The sequence below is a fragment of the Penicillium brevicompactum genome, assembly GCF_028827555.1.
Source record: "Penicillium brevicompactum strain IBT 35665 chromosome Unknown utg000009l_segment0_segment0, whole genome shotgun sequence".
NCBI classification, from domain to species: Eukaryota; Fungi; Ascomycota; class Eurotiomycetes; order Eurotiales; family Aspergillaceae; genus Penicillium; species Penicillium brevicompactum.
The window spans coordinates 1,129,982-1,144,376 of record NW_026623212.1 but is presented as its reverse complement, the minus strand read 5'-3'; the positions used below and the strand labels follow the sequence as shown (position 1 = coordinate 1,144,376).

The window sequence follows — 14,395 nt, the reverse complement described above, 5'->3', positions numbered from 1 at the left end:
TCTCATACGGCTACACACGGGCCCACCCTTCACCTATAGCCATGTTTTTGACCTGATTTCATGGCTTGCATGTACAAGGCTCACTGGTGAATTGCAACCCATTCTCAGACTCAGACTTGGTGAGCAAAAACATGAGCCTTTGGAAGATCGCTTTCAACAACAACTTGTTGGTCTTCTCTTGTAGCCTTTTGACTACACGGTACGTGCTAGTACGCAGGTAGGAGTCTTCAAACACTGGCGAAGACAATCTCTATCTGCGAATTGGTGATGAAACTCAATACTTGACATTGACCTTGAAAAAAACAAATAAAAAACCAAGAATGTGTGTCTTCGGGTCTAGTAGATCCCAAACTTGGAAGTCCATTCATTCCACGTCTGGTTTCCAAATGGCTCCAGGACCAACTTAGGTCCCAGGGTTTGATGAGCATATGATCTGATTATGCAGATTGGAAATCAATCCATATTTCACAATGAGATATATTTCGCAATATACAGCATATTCAAAAGAGGGCACAACTTACTACAACATACGAAAGTGACGAGATGTTGAACCCCGCAGTCACCGCTCTCTACACCGCTCGATCTCCTATTGGCCAACAAACACAAACATTTGGTTTTGCCAGTCCTAGCCCCGTGCTTCTAGATGCCCATACTTTCTCTCTCTCGCATTCTCCTTGACAACGTGAGGCATTATGGCGTGGATGTCAAACGAGGGCATAGGGGCCCAAGAGTTAATCTCAGAAGCCCACATGGTACACATCCCAACACTCATGTCCAGATCGATCGGACTAATACCCACTTAGCTAGTGACCGAGCTCTACAACCCAGCAAATCAACGAGACCCCGCCAGGATTCACGAGATTCAAGCTCGCCTTCAGCAACTTCAAAAAACAGACCATGCATGGGCAATCGCGGATTCCCTTCTGCACACTGAACATTCATCCCAACATCGGTTCATGGGAGCCCTCACCTTTACGGTGAAGATCAATGTTTCGTGGTATGGTCAATCCCTCACAGTCACTGCTTTCGGCTCCACCTTCTTCGGGAAACACAGTATCTGACTCGCTCTAGGAGTGAAATCGACGAAAATGGCGCAAGCGAGATCACGCAACATTTGATCAATCGATTTGTGGATTTGGTCAACGAGGGGGAACAAGCGCTGGTGGTGCGAAAACTGGCTTCTAGCCTGGTTGCGATACTCAGGCACCCGGCCACACCCATGAAACAAGCTGTGTTGCAGTTGGCCGCAAGTCTCGCACATGGTGAATTCGTCTCGGAAGAACTGGTACAAGGCGTGGACTTTGAAGAACGGATACTGCCAAGGTTGAACCAGCACGCGTCCGGGGCGCTGTTGTTCTTTTCAATTGCACTTGCTGAGGAGGCTCTTCGGGTGGATTCCGAACCTCAAGCCGGGGCTGGGCAGACCTCCGCTCTCCAGCGAGCCATATTGAACATGAAAGATGGACTTACTTTTGTTCAGTTCATTCTGAGAAATATGATGCTAATTGCGCGCACGGCTGGAGAAAATGTGGTCAGTGTTGATCTGGCTGCTGAGGCGATGAGCTCATGGAAGGTAAGACATGGAAACAGGCCACCGAACCTTCAGTTCTGAGACATAAAATTACTCACCAATCGAAACACAGACATGGCTAGGTTTTCACGGAATCCGTCAGCGCTCAGTCACCGACGAGGTCAACGCACTCGCCATCAGTTGCGGGAAGACTGTCATTGAGACACTCCGGGTACCTTGCTTAAGCGAATCCGCAGCTTCTATCCTGACCCATGCCTTTGAAACCCGTCGTTGGGTTTTCGACAATAGCTCCCTATCTCTCGTTGCTGAGGTGATCGCTGATTCAATCGTGACTGCTCATATTGTGGCCGTGAGAAATGGCGACGCAGGAGTTGAGAGCATGTCGTTCGTCGATCTTCTCATAGCCTATGTCTCGCATCTACACTTGGACATCTTCACCGCCCCTTTGTCCCCGCAAAATGAGGTGGTTCTTCAACTCATCCATGGTATCTTCAAGACCCCGGGCTATGCGTCTATTGACGATCTCGGTACCCCGCGTGTCTTGGAATTCTGGAACGAGGTTGCCGAAAGTCTTTTAGATGACATCGAACCAGACAGTCCCAGATACGGACTGATCAAGTCACATTTGGCTGAGGTGGTTCTGAGCCTCTCCAGCAAATTGCTTTACCCGACCGCTGAAGACTTGGAAGACTGGAGTGATGAGGAGCGCAGCGAGTTCGGCGCTTTCCGCCATGAAGCGTGTGACTACTTGCTTTCAGCATATCCTATCCTTGGCGTCGAACTAGTGACCGTCTTCCAACAAAGCGCAACATCTCACCTACAGAGCGGGGATTGGCGCAACTTTGAGACTGCCATATTTTGCATCGCCCAACTCTCGGAGGCAGTCGACGAGAATGGCCATGCCGACCAGTGTCTCGACGCCATCTTTGGTAGCGATGCTTTTGCCCGGCTCTGTGCCGGTGGGGAGACTGGCATACCTCTCAAAGCTCGCCAAACCTTGGTCGACTCATTTGGGAAGTACGAGTCATACTTCCAACGTCACAGCTCCTTGCTTCCAGGCGTTCTCAGCATTCTCTTCGAGTCTCTCAACTTTGAACTCTGTGCCCAAGCAGCTTCTAGGTCGATCCTCACACTATCCAAGTCCTGCGCCCGCCTTTTGACATCAGATTTGCCAGCATTCTTGGATCAACTAGACCAATTCAGAAGCAAGCCAACGGCTACTGCTTCTACAATGCCAAAGGTTCTCGAGGGAATTGCGACCATCATCCAGAACCTGCCCACCGACGGGGAGAAAGTCCAGATGCTAGAAAGAATTCTTGGCTTCTTTGTCCAGGAAGCTAAAACGGCTTGTCAAGAAGTCACCGGGCCTGCTCATGAGAACGGTCGTCTGCGCGGGCATCTGGTTCTGAGCTGCATTGCTAGCATTGGCAAAGGCCTCCGTTCAGATGTCGAGACAATCAGCGTCGATGATCTGCCCGATGAGGGCCCCTACCCCCCCGTCATTCTGGAACTCTGGTCCGGGCGCCGAGTCTCAGCGTCTGCTCATGGAAGCCATGAGCCTTCTCATTGTGGGTTTCCCTGTGGATAACGGTATCATCGAAGCAGCCTGTGATATTCTGAGGGCTGGGTACACTGAGCGAGCCGGGCTCTTCGTTTTCCCGCCCTCAATGACAGTCGACTTCATCAAGAGCTTCCCTCTCGGCATATCAGGCACAGACATTATCATGGCAACTGCTTCATCTTTCTTATCCTCCCACGCATCTCACGTGATGCAGGTTCGCAGCGAGGCAGAGGCGTTGATTGATCACGTCGCCCGGCTATTCTCCTCAATGATGCAAAACCCAGACGCATATGACCCAGAGACTGCCAATGCCGGTATTGACTTCCTAGCCCGCCTGCTCCCAAAATACTACCCGATCCTATTCACTCCCGCGGGCTCTACCGCCGAGTCCCCCCTCGCTGTACTGCTTCACTTCACGCTCGACGCCATGACTCGCCCGGAGCCACTCCCCTCCGAGCCGCAGCGGCATTCTGGTACGCCCTGGTAGATATCCGCAGCGTGTATGACGAAACGACACGCGTAATAGACGAAGTCCATCAAGAGTTCGTCCCCCGGTTATGTTATACAATCGTTCAGCAGATCGCAGGCCGATGCGCAAGATCAGATCTAGTGTTCTTGAACGATGCCCTACGACGCGCTATCTTCAAGAAAATGGCACTGGCGCGACCTGCTCTGAAAGCCGCTCTTGAGCCTTTGAACGCCCAAGTCACGGACTCCACTGGACAGCAGATTCCTCTTCTCTCGGCGCAGGACAAGTCCCGATTCGTGGAGTCTCTTGTTATTGCTCGGGGCGCTCAGAAGCCATCTTTGGACATCGTGCGAGCCTTCTGGTTGAAGTTCCGGGGGATGGATTTTGATTATGCACAGTAATGAGGTTCCAAGGATTGGTGCACATACTTGGAGTCGGGTTCTGTAGCTTCGGTTTCTTTTGGTTTGAGATATCCATTTGCATGCGATGCGCGGCTGCGCTCGGTCAGATAGCATTTACGAGATTAGTTCTTGGTTAAAGCGTGATGAGAAGTAATGATTGGTCTTTTCGGTATTGTCGCTGCTATTCAGCATTTTGATTGCATCCAAGATCCCCACGCTGCCCCAGCCCCAGCCCCAGGAGAGAAGCGGCACAAGTCCACCTGCAGGCAGAGGTCCAGGACGACGCTGTAACCCAAGCTCCTCACATTGCTTTCTCACGATGTGACACTGCCAAGGGATGTACGCTTGGCCTCAACTTAAACTATGTGTAATGGCAGAACAATCCATGTTCTCCACGAATAGGAGTATAAATAAAATACCGCATTCCGCGATTGCCCGTCTGCGGGCCGGCGGAGACTACGGAGAGGAGCTCAAGGGCGTTCGGGGTGGGATTCCGACCTCTTGATTGGCTTTGTTGCTCACTCAACTCTAGGCACATCTTCCCCAGACTTCTCGGTGACTCGGTGAGTCGGCACCGTTAGCCTATTAGCTTGGTAATACAACCTCGCTTATCAACGGAGTACGTACTGTTTACTGTTTACCTTGTCGCATGCTTCTCCTCTTGGGGATTGGCTTGCAATGGTTTCTACAGTTATGAGATCCGAATGCCAGCGAGGCCAAAGTTGAACCTCATTACTCTCATTAGACAGGTTCGAAAATATCTGTTGGAGATCATGGGGTTAGGTCATGTGATACGGTGCCCTAGTAGATAGATCTCTGTTTCTCTCTCTCTCTCTCTTCTCTTTCTCACGCATCATACAATCTGTCAAAGTGCATTACTGCTCTCTCTAGATCGTATTCCCCATAATATCGTAAAGAAAGATACCAAAAAAGAACGGTCAAACCTCGGGAAGACATCCACACGTAGCTTAGAATTCTAAAACTACCTACGTGTTCCTAAGTCACCATGGTATACGTGACCATATCTCATGATCACAGAAGGACGGGAGGTGCACCCTCAGCAATGTATCAAATCAACTTTGTCTCTCTCATCTATGTGCTGATACTACTTTGACATCCGGCCTGGAAAATACTTTGGCCGACGCCTGGATCCGCTGATCAGCCATGGAGTGGCTAGCGCAAGTACCCCATCCGTGCCCCATCCCAAGGTTCCCTTCAGGGCTCTGTTCCTGTCAACAACCTAATGGCCAATACGAGTCCAGCCAATTACAAGGAACTCTTTTTGCAGGCCGAGGAGCGGGCAGAACAAGTCGAAAAGCTTGTAAGACGAACAATATTTACAGAACTCCTGCATTTCTGCCACAGCCTACTCTCCCGACCCTTGAAAGCCCAAATCCCGTCTCGCTCGACTACGGGGAGCATCCCTTCTTCTACAGAAAAGTACTGTCCTATACCTATGGACCGATTGTTCAGCTCGACAGCACAGCTAAACTCATATCTACTCCGCACTAGATCAAGGCTTAAGGCAGGCTAGGGCAGATCTCAATAGATCGAGTGAGATATCGAAACCAGTGCCACTAGTACGGAATACAATGTAGATCAGCTTTGGATGCACAGGCCTATTTCGGAGTACCCGAGGTTGACTCGTCGTATTCACGGAGTGTTTAGATATAAATCTCCTTTGTCACCTCTGTTAACTCCCTATACATCTACTCCGTATCACGAAGAGATTTTGCCAAAATTCCACATCAATTTCACCAACCACCCAAAATTTCCGTGAAAATGAAGTTCCTCCTGCCATTGTTCCTCTTCGCCATATCTGGTGTTTTGGCTCAGGACAAGAAATGTGAGGCTGAGTACCTTGTCGAAAGATGCCTTGAAACAGAGAGTAATAAAGTAAACCAAATCATTCCTCGGAGTTCAATGCTGTGACTAACACTGCCCTCAGCCTTCAGCTTGCGCCAGTGACGACAACGACTGCCTGTGAACGGCTTATGAGACCATTGCTACGTGAGATTCCTTCCTAATTCTCTCATGGCCCCCTAGCTTACGCGATTTAGCTGTTGGAACAATTGCCCAGACGACGATCGGGCGGCTGCTGCCAACAACAAGGCCCAATCCTACTGCCAAAAGAAATAGGCCCTAATTCATCCTTCACGTCTAATCCGAGTTTGGTTGTAGGAATCAGCTGGAAGCCTGGAAAACTGTGGGATATAGCGACACCAATCTAGGGGAAGGTTCTTAGATATGCGACGTTTTTCATGATCATTGGAACATGCCTATTTTGAGAGTTAAGCCCTAGGTCTTTACAACAAAGGTCCCTTTCTGCTAGATTCTACCTAGCACCAGCACAACCTTCCAAGGTTGTGTCATTGGTATTCTATAACACAGGTATAGATACTCTGTACTCTGTAAAAGTAAGAAACCCTCTCATAGTAATGATCAATTACACACAATGCAGGCAGTCTGCAGCTGCTCTTGTGATATAACAGTAAATAAGAGCCTTGGAATGCCAAAGGAGGGAGCCAAGGGAAGGTTGTTGTTGGATAACAAGCCTCGCCCAGGGCCCAAATAAGGACATGATCTTTGCTTGACTTAGATATGATGAAGATCCTGCAATTTCCCTCAGATCTTTGGTTTTTTTTCACCTTTGGTAGTGCAAGGTCTTCGAAGGTACTCCGTAAATTGCGTCTTGCTCGAGCCCAGATTTACCCCTTTGCCGTTCCACATCACTCACTGGTCCAGGGACCTGCACAAGTCAACAAACAAGAGTGTCAGAGCTAGCTGCTGGGCATCTGCTAGCGCTTGATTGCTTTTACCAGAGAGCGGATGGTTGAATTCAAAGAGCACCGGGAACACTCTGTCCAAGGAGAGAGGGAATGATCCCTTTTACCAATACTTTCGTCTTGGTCGATTCGCATTCTCGGTTTGACGATCGGTCTGAGGAAGGCGCGCTGTCGAGAGCTTCCGCTTGATGCTTATGATGCGGCAAAATTCTGCCCAGAACGCTGAAACAAACTGGAGACCTCGATATGACAGTCGAGTCAGGTAGTCCGCTCCATCGGACGACGTGATCGATAAATAACTTTACGGCGCGCTTCGCGTCGACTGTCTTGTCGCAAGGAATCGATACCTGGCGCCTTGGAGTCGGCGAATGATGACCATCATGTTGTCGTAGCCACGCTTGTCGCCGGGAAGCAAGCAGAAATCCATCGTGATGTGCTGTCATCATTCAGGGTTTCCTGGAAGCTTAAAATGACAACATCGGAGCTTGGTTTTCTCATCAACGTCAAGGGTCAAGGTTGATAATAATCCATGGGAAGCCAAAGGTAAAGCCAAAATGTCCAGGGGAAGAGGAATTGGAAAGTTCTTGTCATGAAAGTCCTGGATCTTCCGAGGCACTTGACGAACGCTCCTTGCAGGATACCACATGTTGTTCGGATCGCCGCCCTCTCACTGAATTTTGAATTGAAGCTTCCAAATCTGCAGGCGTGCGTCGGGTGTTTGATCAACGTCCCATTCCTCGTTTTCGCCCACTTTTGGTGGGAAAGTTTGTTGAGGACAAAAACTCTAAAGAATGGCGAATTTTGTCATGATCAGGCCTTGCGTTTGAGGCTCTTGCCGTGTAGCCATTTCTGCTCAGGGCCCATGTAAACATGATATTTGCTTGAATTAGGAATGTTGGAGGTGTCGAAATTCCCTTCTGATTTTCATCTTCTTGACATATTGTGGTTTGATGTCTTCGAAGATAAGTTGCCTCTTTCTCGAGCCCAGATTTATCCCTTTGCCATTCCACATCACCCGCTGGTCCAAAGGCCTGCACAAGTCGATAAAAAAGGGTGTCATCAGAGCTAACTGCTGAGCATCTGTCAGCGCCTGGTGGTTTCTTCCGCAGAGTGGATGGTCGAAATCAAAGAGCACCGGGAACACTCTGTCCAGGCGGAGAGGTAAGGCTTCGTAACTCCACCCATCCCAGCACGTGTGGCCTAGCCTCTCCTTCAGGGTTTCCTGGAAGTTTATATGAGAACATCGGAGATCTTGTATCTCGTCAATGTCAAGGGTCAATTTCGATGATGACGCTTGGGAAGCCAAAGGCCGACATTTGCGGGAATTGAATTTCCACAGAAGCATACTAGATTCTTGGAAGTTGCAAGCCTTCAGTGACGCTGTAATCTCAGCGCTCGGACGATCTCCCTGATGCACAGATTGTGTAGATGATCTGAGTCGTTTTATACCAAATGCTCTGTCGGTTCGAGGTATCAGGCATCCCAAGGCATCCGGCAAGCTCTCTTGGACGATTTCGGAGAATCAAAGGTCAGCTGCCCAGGTTGCATCGTGGTTGATGATTTGTGGCGTGAAAGCTAGTTTGAAATAATATTATATGCACCTTCTTGCAGGGTAGGCTGATTCAGTCCCCATCTTCTGAGTGCGTTCAAGGCGTTGTTTGACGGTCGACGGGACATGATTGCCTTCCAAGGCTACGACTCACGCATCACCATATAATTGATGCCATGCACATTGGCAAAGAGAACCCAAGGGGCGTCGATATTCCAACGGTCTGGTAGAAATTCTGTTGCAGTGTGTCTATGATCGGTAACGCTGCCGGTGACTGTTTGATCAAGTGACAAAACGATCTCTGTTTATCTCTTTATCTTTCTCTGACATGCACTGTTCCATTCTGGTCCACGGATCGATTTGGTGATGTGAGAAAGTCGATATCTTCTCATCACTGACTGACAGTCTTATAAGTGTATGTTTTCGGCACGTCAAAGATGATTGACTCGGTTTTTTCTTCGTTTCCTAAGGTGGGACAGCACGTAGCCTTGATCTTTTCTCTTTTTCCAGTGCTGCATGTTGTTTTCCTGGCTGCAAGGAGGATGGTAACAGTGAGAGAGTGGCAAGCAATGAGACAACAGCTGCATATGCTCCTCACATTCTCCGGTGGATGTAAAGCATGGTCGATATAATCTCATCTTCCTGAGTTGAAGATATGTTGTCAGCATGAACTGACCGCTGTGTATTGGGATGATCAATGTGACATCAAGCACTTGGCATGGAGCGCTTGACATGACTTGAGGACTCACAAGAATGTCACTGTTCAAGGCCAGAGGAAGAGTGATTCATATTGATGATGCTGATAGTCATGGGAGTGCTCGAGATGCGTGAGAAGAAGGTGAAGAAGGAGGAGAAGAGAGAGCAAGGAAGCGGAACAGATGGACTGAACCAAGAGAGGAGGCATGTGACCTCTCAGGGGAGGTTGAGCACCATCTTATATATATGAGAGATTGAAAAGGAGTGGGAGCAACCACGAGCAGAGACCTCCAATCTATAAACCTGGTTGGGGGAAGATCGGACCTGGCTTGTAAAAGGAAGCCAAAAGAAGTGAATCACAAAGATTCCTTCGATGTTGCGCAAACTGCAAAAGAAAGGTACATAGACATATGGTCAACCTGGAGGAAGCCGCTAAAAGGAGCAATCACCTTGCACGTGAAAAAGGAAAAGAGAAGCAACCCAGGAGAGAACAAGCTGGTTGTGTCATGAGGCAGGCCTCAGCATGGCAAACACCATCAGTACAATCACCGTATACTCATCGTTTATCTTTTACATGTAGATTGATCAATCAATAGGTTTCCTTTTAGGTCTCAATCAAACCTATTCTAAATCTATCAATTGCTTAATGCTGAAGGTATAACTTGAATTCGTATAATGTAAACGTCACGTAGGACATCTGCTCATGGCTCATGTACAAGAATTTTGTGAGACGCAATGATCAATGCTGTAAAACAAAGGAGGAAATAAGGAAAGACATCTACCAGCCACGGCCAGCAAGCTTGTCACCCTCAGGCATCTGGCGGACATTGATACCAACCATGGCCTCACCGAGACCCTGGCTGACCTCAGCAAGAACCTTGGGGTCCTTGTAGTGAGTCACGGCCTGGACGATAGCACGAGCGCGCTTCTTAGCATCGCCAGACTTGAAGATACCAGAGCCAACAAAGACACCATCGCAGCCCAGCTGCATCATAAGCGCCGCATCAGCGGGAGTAGCAACACCACCAGCGGCGAAGTTGACAACGGGCAGACGACCGAGCTCGGCGGACTGGCGGACAAGCTCGTAGGGGGCCTCGATCTCACGGGCGAAAGCGCGGAGCTCGGGCTCGGCGTCCGCGCTGGCAAGGAGGATACCGCGGGCCTTAGCGATCTGTGCGCTGACAGTGCGCATGTGCTTGACGGCCTCGACAACATCACCGGTACCGGCCTCACCCTTGGTGCGGATCATAGCAGCACCCTCGGAAATGCGACGGAGGGCCTCGCCGAGGTTGCGGCAGCCGCACACGAAAGGAACCTTGTAGCCGTGCTTGGTGACGTGGTAGACATCGTCGGCGGGGGTCAGGACTTCGGACTCGTCAATGTAGTCGACGCCAATGGACTCAAGGATCTATTTCAATGGTTAGCTATTTTGACTCTTTTTTTTTTTTTTGCCCCCCCGCCATGGGGATCGCCACGCTACCCCTCCCCCGCGCGGCCGGCGCGGTAGGCGTCGCGGGCGTAGCGGGGGCGAAGGAACTTGGAGAAAGGTGCAATTGAACTAACCTGGCATTCAACAAAGTGACCAATGCGAGCCTTAGCCATCACAGGGATGGTGACAGCCTCCATGATCTCCTTGATCATGGTGGGGTCGGACATGCGCGCAACGCCGCCCTCAACGCGAATGTCGGCGGGGACACGCTCGAGGGCCATGACGGCAGCGGCACCGGCTTCTTCAGCAATGCGGGCCTGGTGAATAGGTTAGCACTCTGTCGTTGCCATTGACTATCCAAGCACATGCCTGCTCTGCGTTCACGACGTCCATGATCACGCCACCCTTCAACATCTGGGCGAGACCAGCCTTGACAGTGAAGTCACTGCTCTGGGTACCGTTTGCAGCCATTGTGAATTATTTTGAAAATGGAGGGGAAAATACAGAAGAGAATGAAAAATGGAGAATTGGAAGAGAAGAAGAGAGGGACAGAACTTAAAAAAGGTCCCAAGCAGTGTGAGTCAATATGAAATATGGTTTCCCCCAAGGTTGCCTCAGGCCAATCACGGAGCCTCTTTGGTTTCCCGAGGAGTTGGCCCGTTGCCCCCCGGTGTATCGTCCAGAACCCACCGCCTTGTATCGTATTATTGCTTTCCTTCCTGACTAGGTATATCTCAATTAGGAAAGCCTATCCTCTGTATGAACATCATATTAAGAGCATATATAATACTTAACACATGCTAACTAAAGCTTCTAGCTGACTATATAAGTGGTGTACATCGGGATCTATAGCAAATGCCGTGCAGGGCTTCCAAGGTTGAAGCAGAGCCCGGGAGCCTCGCCGCATCTTGCACCGTGCAACTTGCAGCCGCGGGATGTGCAGCCCTTGGTGACGTCACACGGTATCTTATCACACCTCCAACCCTCAACCTGCGATCTTCCACCTCTCAACTCTACAACTCACACTTCAATTGTAACCCAAAATGGCTTTCAGAATGTTCACTCCCTCCTCAAGTATTCTGCGTCTCGGCTTGGGCGTAGGAATTGGCCTCTCCGCCGCTACCATGCACCCCTTGTCACCCTTCCGCGCCGCGCCAATGCTATGCGACTATGCCTCACCTCTCCCACAACAATCGACGTTCAACAAGGAGCCCGAGTGGGCAGCTGGTGGTAAATCTGTGGGACAAAAGTCACGGAGCGGGCTGTTGAATGCAGAGAGCATGCGGCAGGTCAGTCTGGGTAGTGTTTTGGGGCTTGTTGCTGGTGTTGGATTGAGGGCTTTCTCGAAGGCTTTGGTGGTGATTCTGGGTATGGGAGTTGTTCTTGTTGAGGTATGTGAAGCTTCTGGATGTTTAAATTCAGCTTGATTGGGGCTGCTCTACGCTGGGTGCTAATTGTTATTGTGTATAGTACGCCGCGTCCAAGGGGTACAATATCCTTCCAGTGCATCGATTGCAAAAATACGTCAAGAGCGTCGACCTGCACCGTGCCATGAGTGAGCACCGGCCATTCAAGATTAGTTTCGGTGCCATGATGGCCATGGCGGCGTTTGCGAACTTCTAAGATCGGCTGGCTGGAGTCGATCATTGTACATACATCACTAGAGCCCGATTTATTACAGAAATATTCTGGATGGAGACTGCAATTGTTTGAATTTAGTTTCGTACAGGGGTATCATGAGGGTTGATCTATAGCACAGGGAATCAGGGAATCTACGCTACCCTAGCACCAGATCCTCGAGTACGCCCTCCATCTCGTCACGGGAGAGCGGAACACCCAATATCTCCATGCCGCTGGCGTCCATACGTGAAGTGATCATCTGGTGATCATGGAACTCCTTCAACAAGGTGCGGAACATCATCTCTGAAGACGCGACGAACTCCTCTGTTGCCTTTTGGTAAAGCATGCGGAATTCGATACCCGTTTCATCAGGCTTGCCACTATCAAGCGCGCCCTCATCGTCGGACTGGTGACCGTCTTCCAAGCCGGTAATGAGCTCAGTTAGAAGTAGACGGTATAAGTTGCGTGCGTTCTCAGGAAGACTTTTGAGTACGAAGCCGACACCATCCTTTCCGCCAACGCGACGGCCCTTGCGACCAAGGAGCGAATGGACTTCTTCGACCACGTCGGCCTCTGCAGAGAAGGGTAGGAATGTAGTACAGTCGTGGAAGAGAAGGTTAAATTGATCGCGCAGACTGATGTCCCACATGACGGGGAAGTTGGGGGTGTCGGCCGTGACGAGAACGCGAATGCGTGGGGTAGCGGCCAAACGCGCGAGCAGGGCTTGGTTGACAGCGCGACGGAGAGGCGGGGCGTCGATCGAGTTGATCAACACAGTAATTGGTTCTTCTCCCTCTGGGCGGGCATTGAGAACCGATTGCAAGAGTTCCAGAACTTCAGTTGGCTGTGCGCCCAGTTTGGAAGGAGCGTTCTCGCCCATGACTGCTGTGACGATCGTAGCAAATATCGTTCGGATGGAAATGCCAGGCGTGTAGCCGTTGACGACAACGATGGGTGAATTTGTGCTGGCTGACAGACGGTGGTTGTATATCCATTCTGCGAATTGATCCACGAGCTTGCGCTTGGAGCCGTATCCGAATAAGCAGATGCTGAAGCCTTCGTCAAATTCGAAGGCCCACTGGGGGAACGACCGGTGGTGTAGGGATAGCAGGTATTCCTTCTCTTCCCTGCAAGGGTCTTGGTAGCTCTCCAGCTTTTCAAAGTACTCCTCATGCGTTAACAGCGGGACTTTATTGAGTGTTGCATTGGATGTCTTGTTGGGACCGGCTCGATTCTGGAAAAAGTATCGTTCGTGGGCAGGAAGCTCGCCCTCAGGCGTCGGAGAGCGCTTGTTCCTGGCGCCTTTTGGCCGACCTGCCCGTCGCTTGGGCTCTTTTGCTCCCTTTTCCGCAGCCTCCTCCGGTTCTATACTCTCAGTCACAGGCTGATCGGGGTTCTCTGGTTCCGGTTCGTCGCCCTGTAGGATCTCCTCCGCAAGTCGCTCGGACCCATCCCACGCAGCATCCTCATCCTGCTCAAGTAGCACTCTTGCGCTCTTCTTCCTCGCCGAGCGGTCTGCATTCTTCACTCGCGACGGGGTGGCCGCAGTCGCAGATTTGGGCTTGGTGGGCGTAGCGAACAAGTTCCGAGCCTTGGACTTGTGAGTGGGCGTTTTCAGCCCAGATTGTTGGAGTGGCGTCGCAGAAACGCCATTGGCCTTCTTTGGTGTGGATTTCTCCTGCTGTGGTGGAAGTTCGAAGTCGTTCGAGGGCGCGTGATTAGGGGCGGTGCCGTTGACGGCACCGTTGGATTGTTCAAGGGCTGTCCGTCGTCTCTTTGGGGTCGAGACCTGCGGCTGTTCGCCGGCATCTGAGAGCTTGCGCTTCATGGTGATCTTGTCAGCATAGGGTACACGGAGACGCGAAAGGGAAGGGAATCAACAATACCATCAGATCCGGAGAATGTGCACAGGGTCGGGACGCAAGGGGTAATATCGAAAGGCTGTTGGAATCACAGGGACCTGCAGGTCTGACACTGGTATGCGCTAAGGGCTGAACAGCTGTACGGAGTCGAGAATGGAATCTTGGAACAATAGAGCGGATAGGTTTCTCCGACCCCGTTCGGTTTTGGAGATCTGCCCGGTCACTTTGGGAAGTATACGGCGGCACTTGACTCGGGCCAGTCACTGTACGTCAATTAAAACTAGGAGATCTTCGAGATACTCCAGGTTTTCCAGTATGATTAGTTTGTCTATAAATCTCGCATTTTATATCGTTTGGACCAAAAAAAGCCCTCTCCTCCTGCACCAAAAATAGGGACATAGCCATTGTAGCTAATATAGAGACAATTCAAGCTAGACTAATACACCACTCATATCTCACACTTAGAATCCAAACTATATAGTCCCAAGTCC

At 50.4% G+C, this 14,395-nt stretch overlaps 4 protein-coding genes across 4 annotated transcripts; 2 read left to right on the top strand and 2 right to left on the bottom strand.

Moving 5' to 3' along the window:
• Positions 1–749: 749 nt before the first annotated feature.
• Positions 750–3,962, top strand: N7506_011878 (putative importin 13; the record flags this gene model as incomplete). Its single annotated transcript, XM_056961169.1, has 6 exons — positions 750–752; positions 804–997; positions 1,072–1,573; positions 1,644–3,099; positions 3,137–3,565; positions 3,619–3,962. 6 exons carry the CDS (start codon positions 750–752, stop codon positions 3,960–3,962), a joined length of 2,928 nt encoding a protein of 975 aa, XP_056805703.1.
• Positions 3,963–9,771: 5,809 nt separating this feature from the next.
• N7506_011877 (pyridoxal 5'-phosphate synthase subunit PdxS) lies at positions 9,772–10,893 on the bottom strand (the record flags this gene model as incomplete). Its single annotated transcript, XM_056961168.1, is given in 3 exon segments — positions 9,772–10,401; positions 10,557–10,739; positions 10,759–10,893. 3 exon segments carry the CDS (start codon positions 10,891–10,893, stop codon positions 9,772–9,774), a joined length of 948 nt encoding a protein of 315 aa, XP_056805702.1.
• A 572-nt stretch (positions 10,894–11,465) lies between these two features.
• N7506_011876 (uncharacterized protein) lies at positions 11,466–12,045 on the top strand (the record flags this gene model as incomplete). The annotated part of the gene is made up of 2 exons (XM_056961167.1): positions 11,466–11,813; positions 11,893–12,045. 2 exons carry the CDS (start codon positions 11,466–11,468, stop codon positions 12,043–12,045), a joined length of 501 nt encoding a protein of 166 aa, XP_056805701.1.
• A 154-nt stretch (positions 12,046–12,199) lies between these two features.
• Positions 12,200–13,870, bottom strand: N7506_011875 (origin recognition complex subunit 2; the record flags this gene model as incomplete). Its single annotated transcript, XM_056961166.1, has 1 exon — positions 12,200–13,870. The coding sequence occupies one exon, from the start codon at positions 13,868–13,870 to the stop codon at positions 12,200–12,202; it is 1,671 nt and encodes a 556-aa protein (XP_056805700.1).
• Between the last annotated feature and the right edge of the window lie 525 nt (positions 13,871–14,395).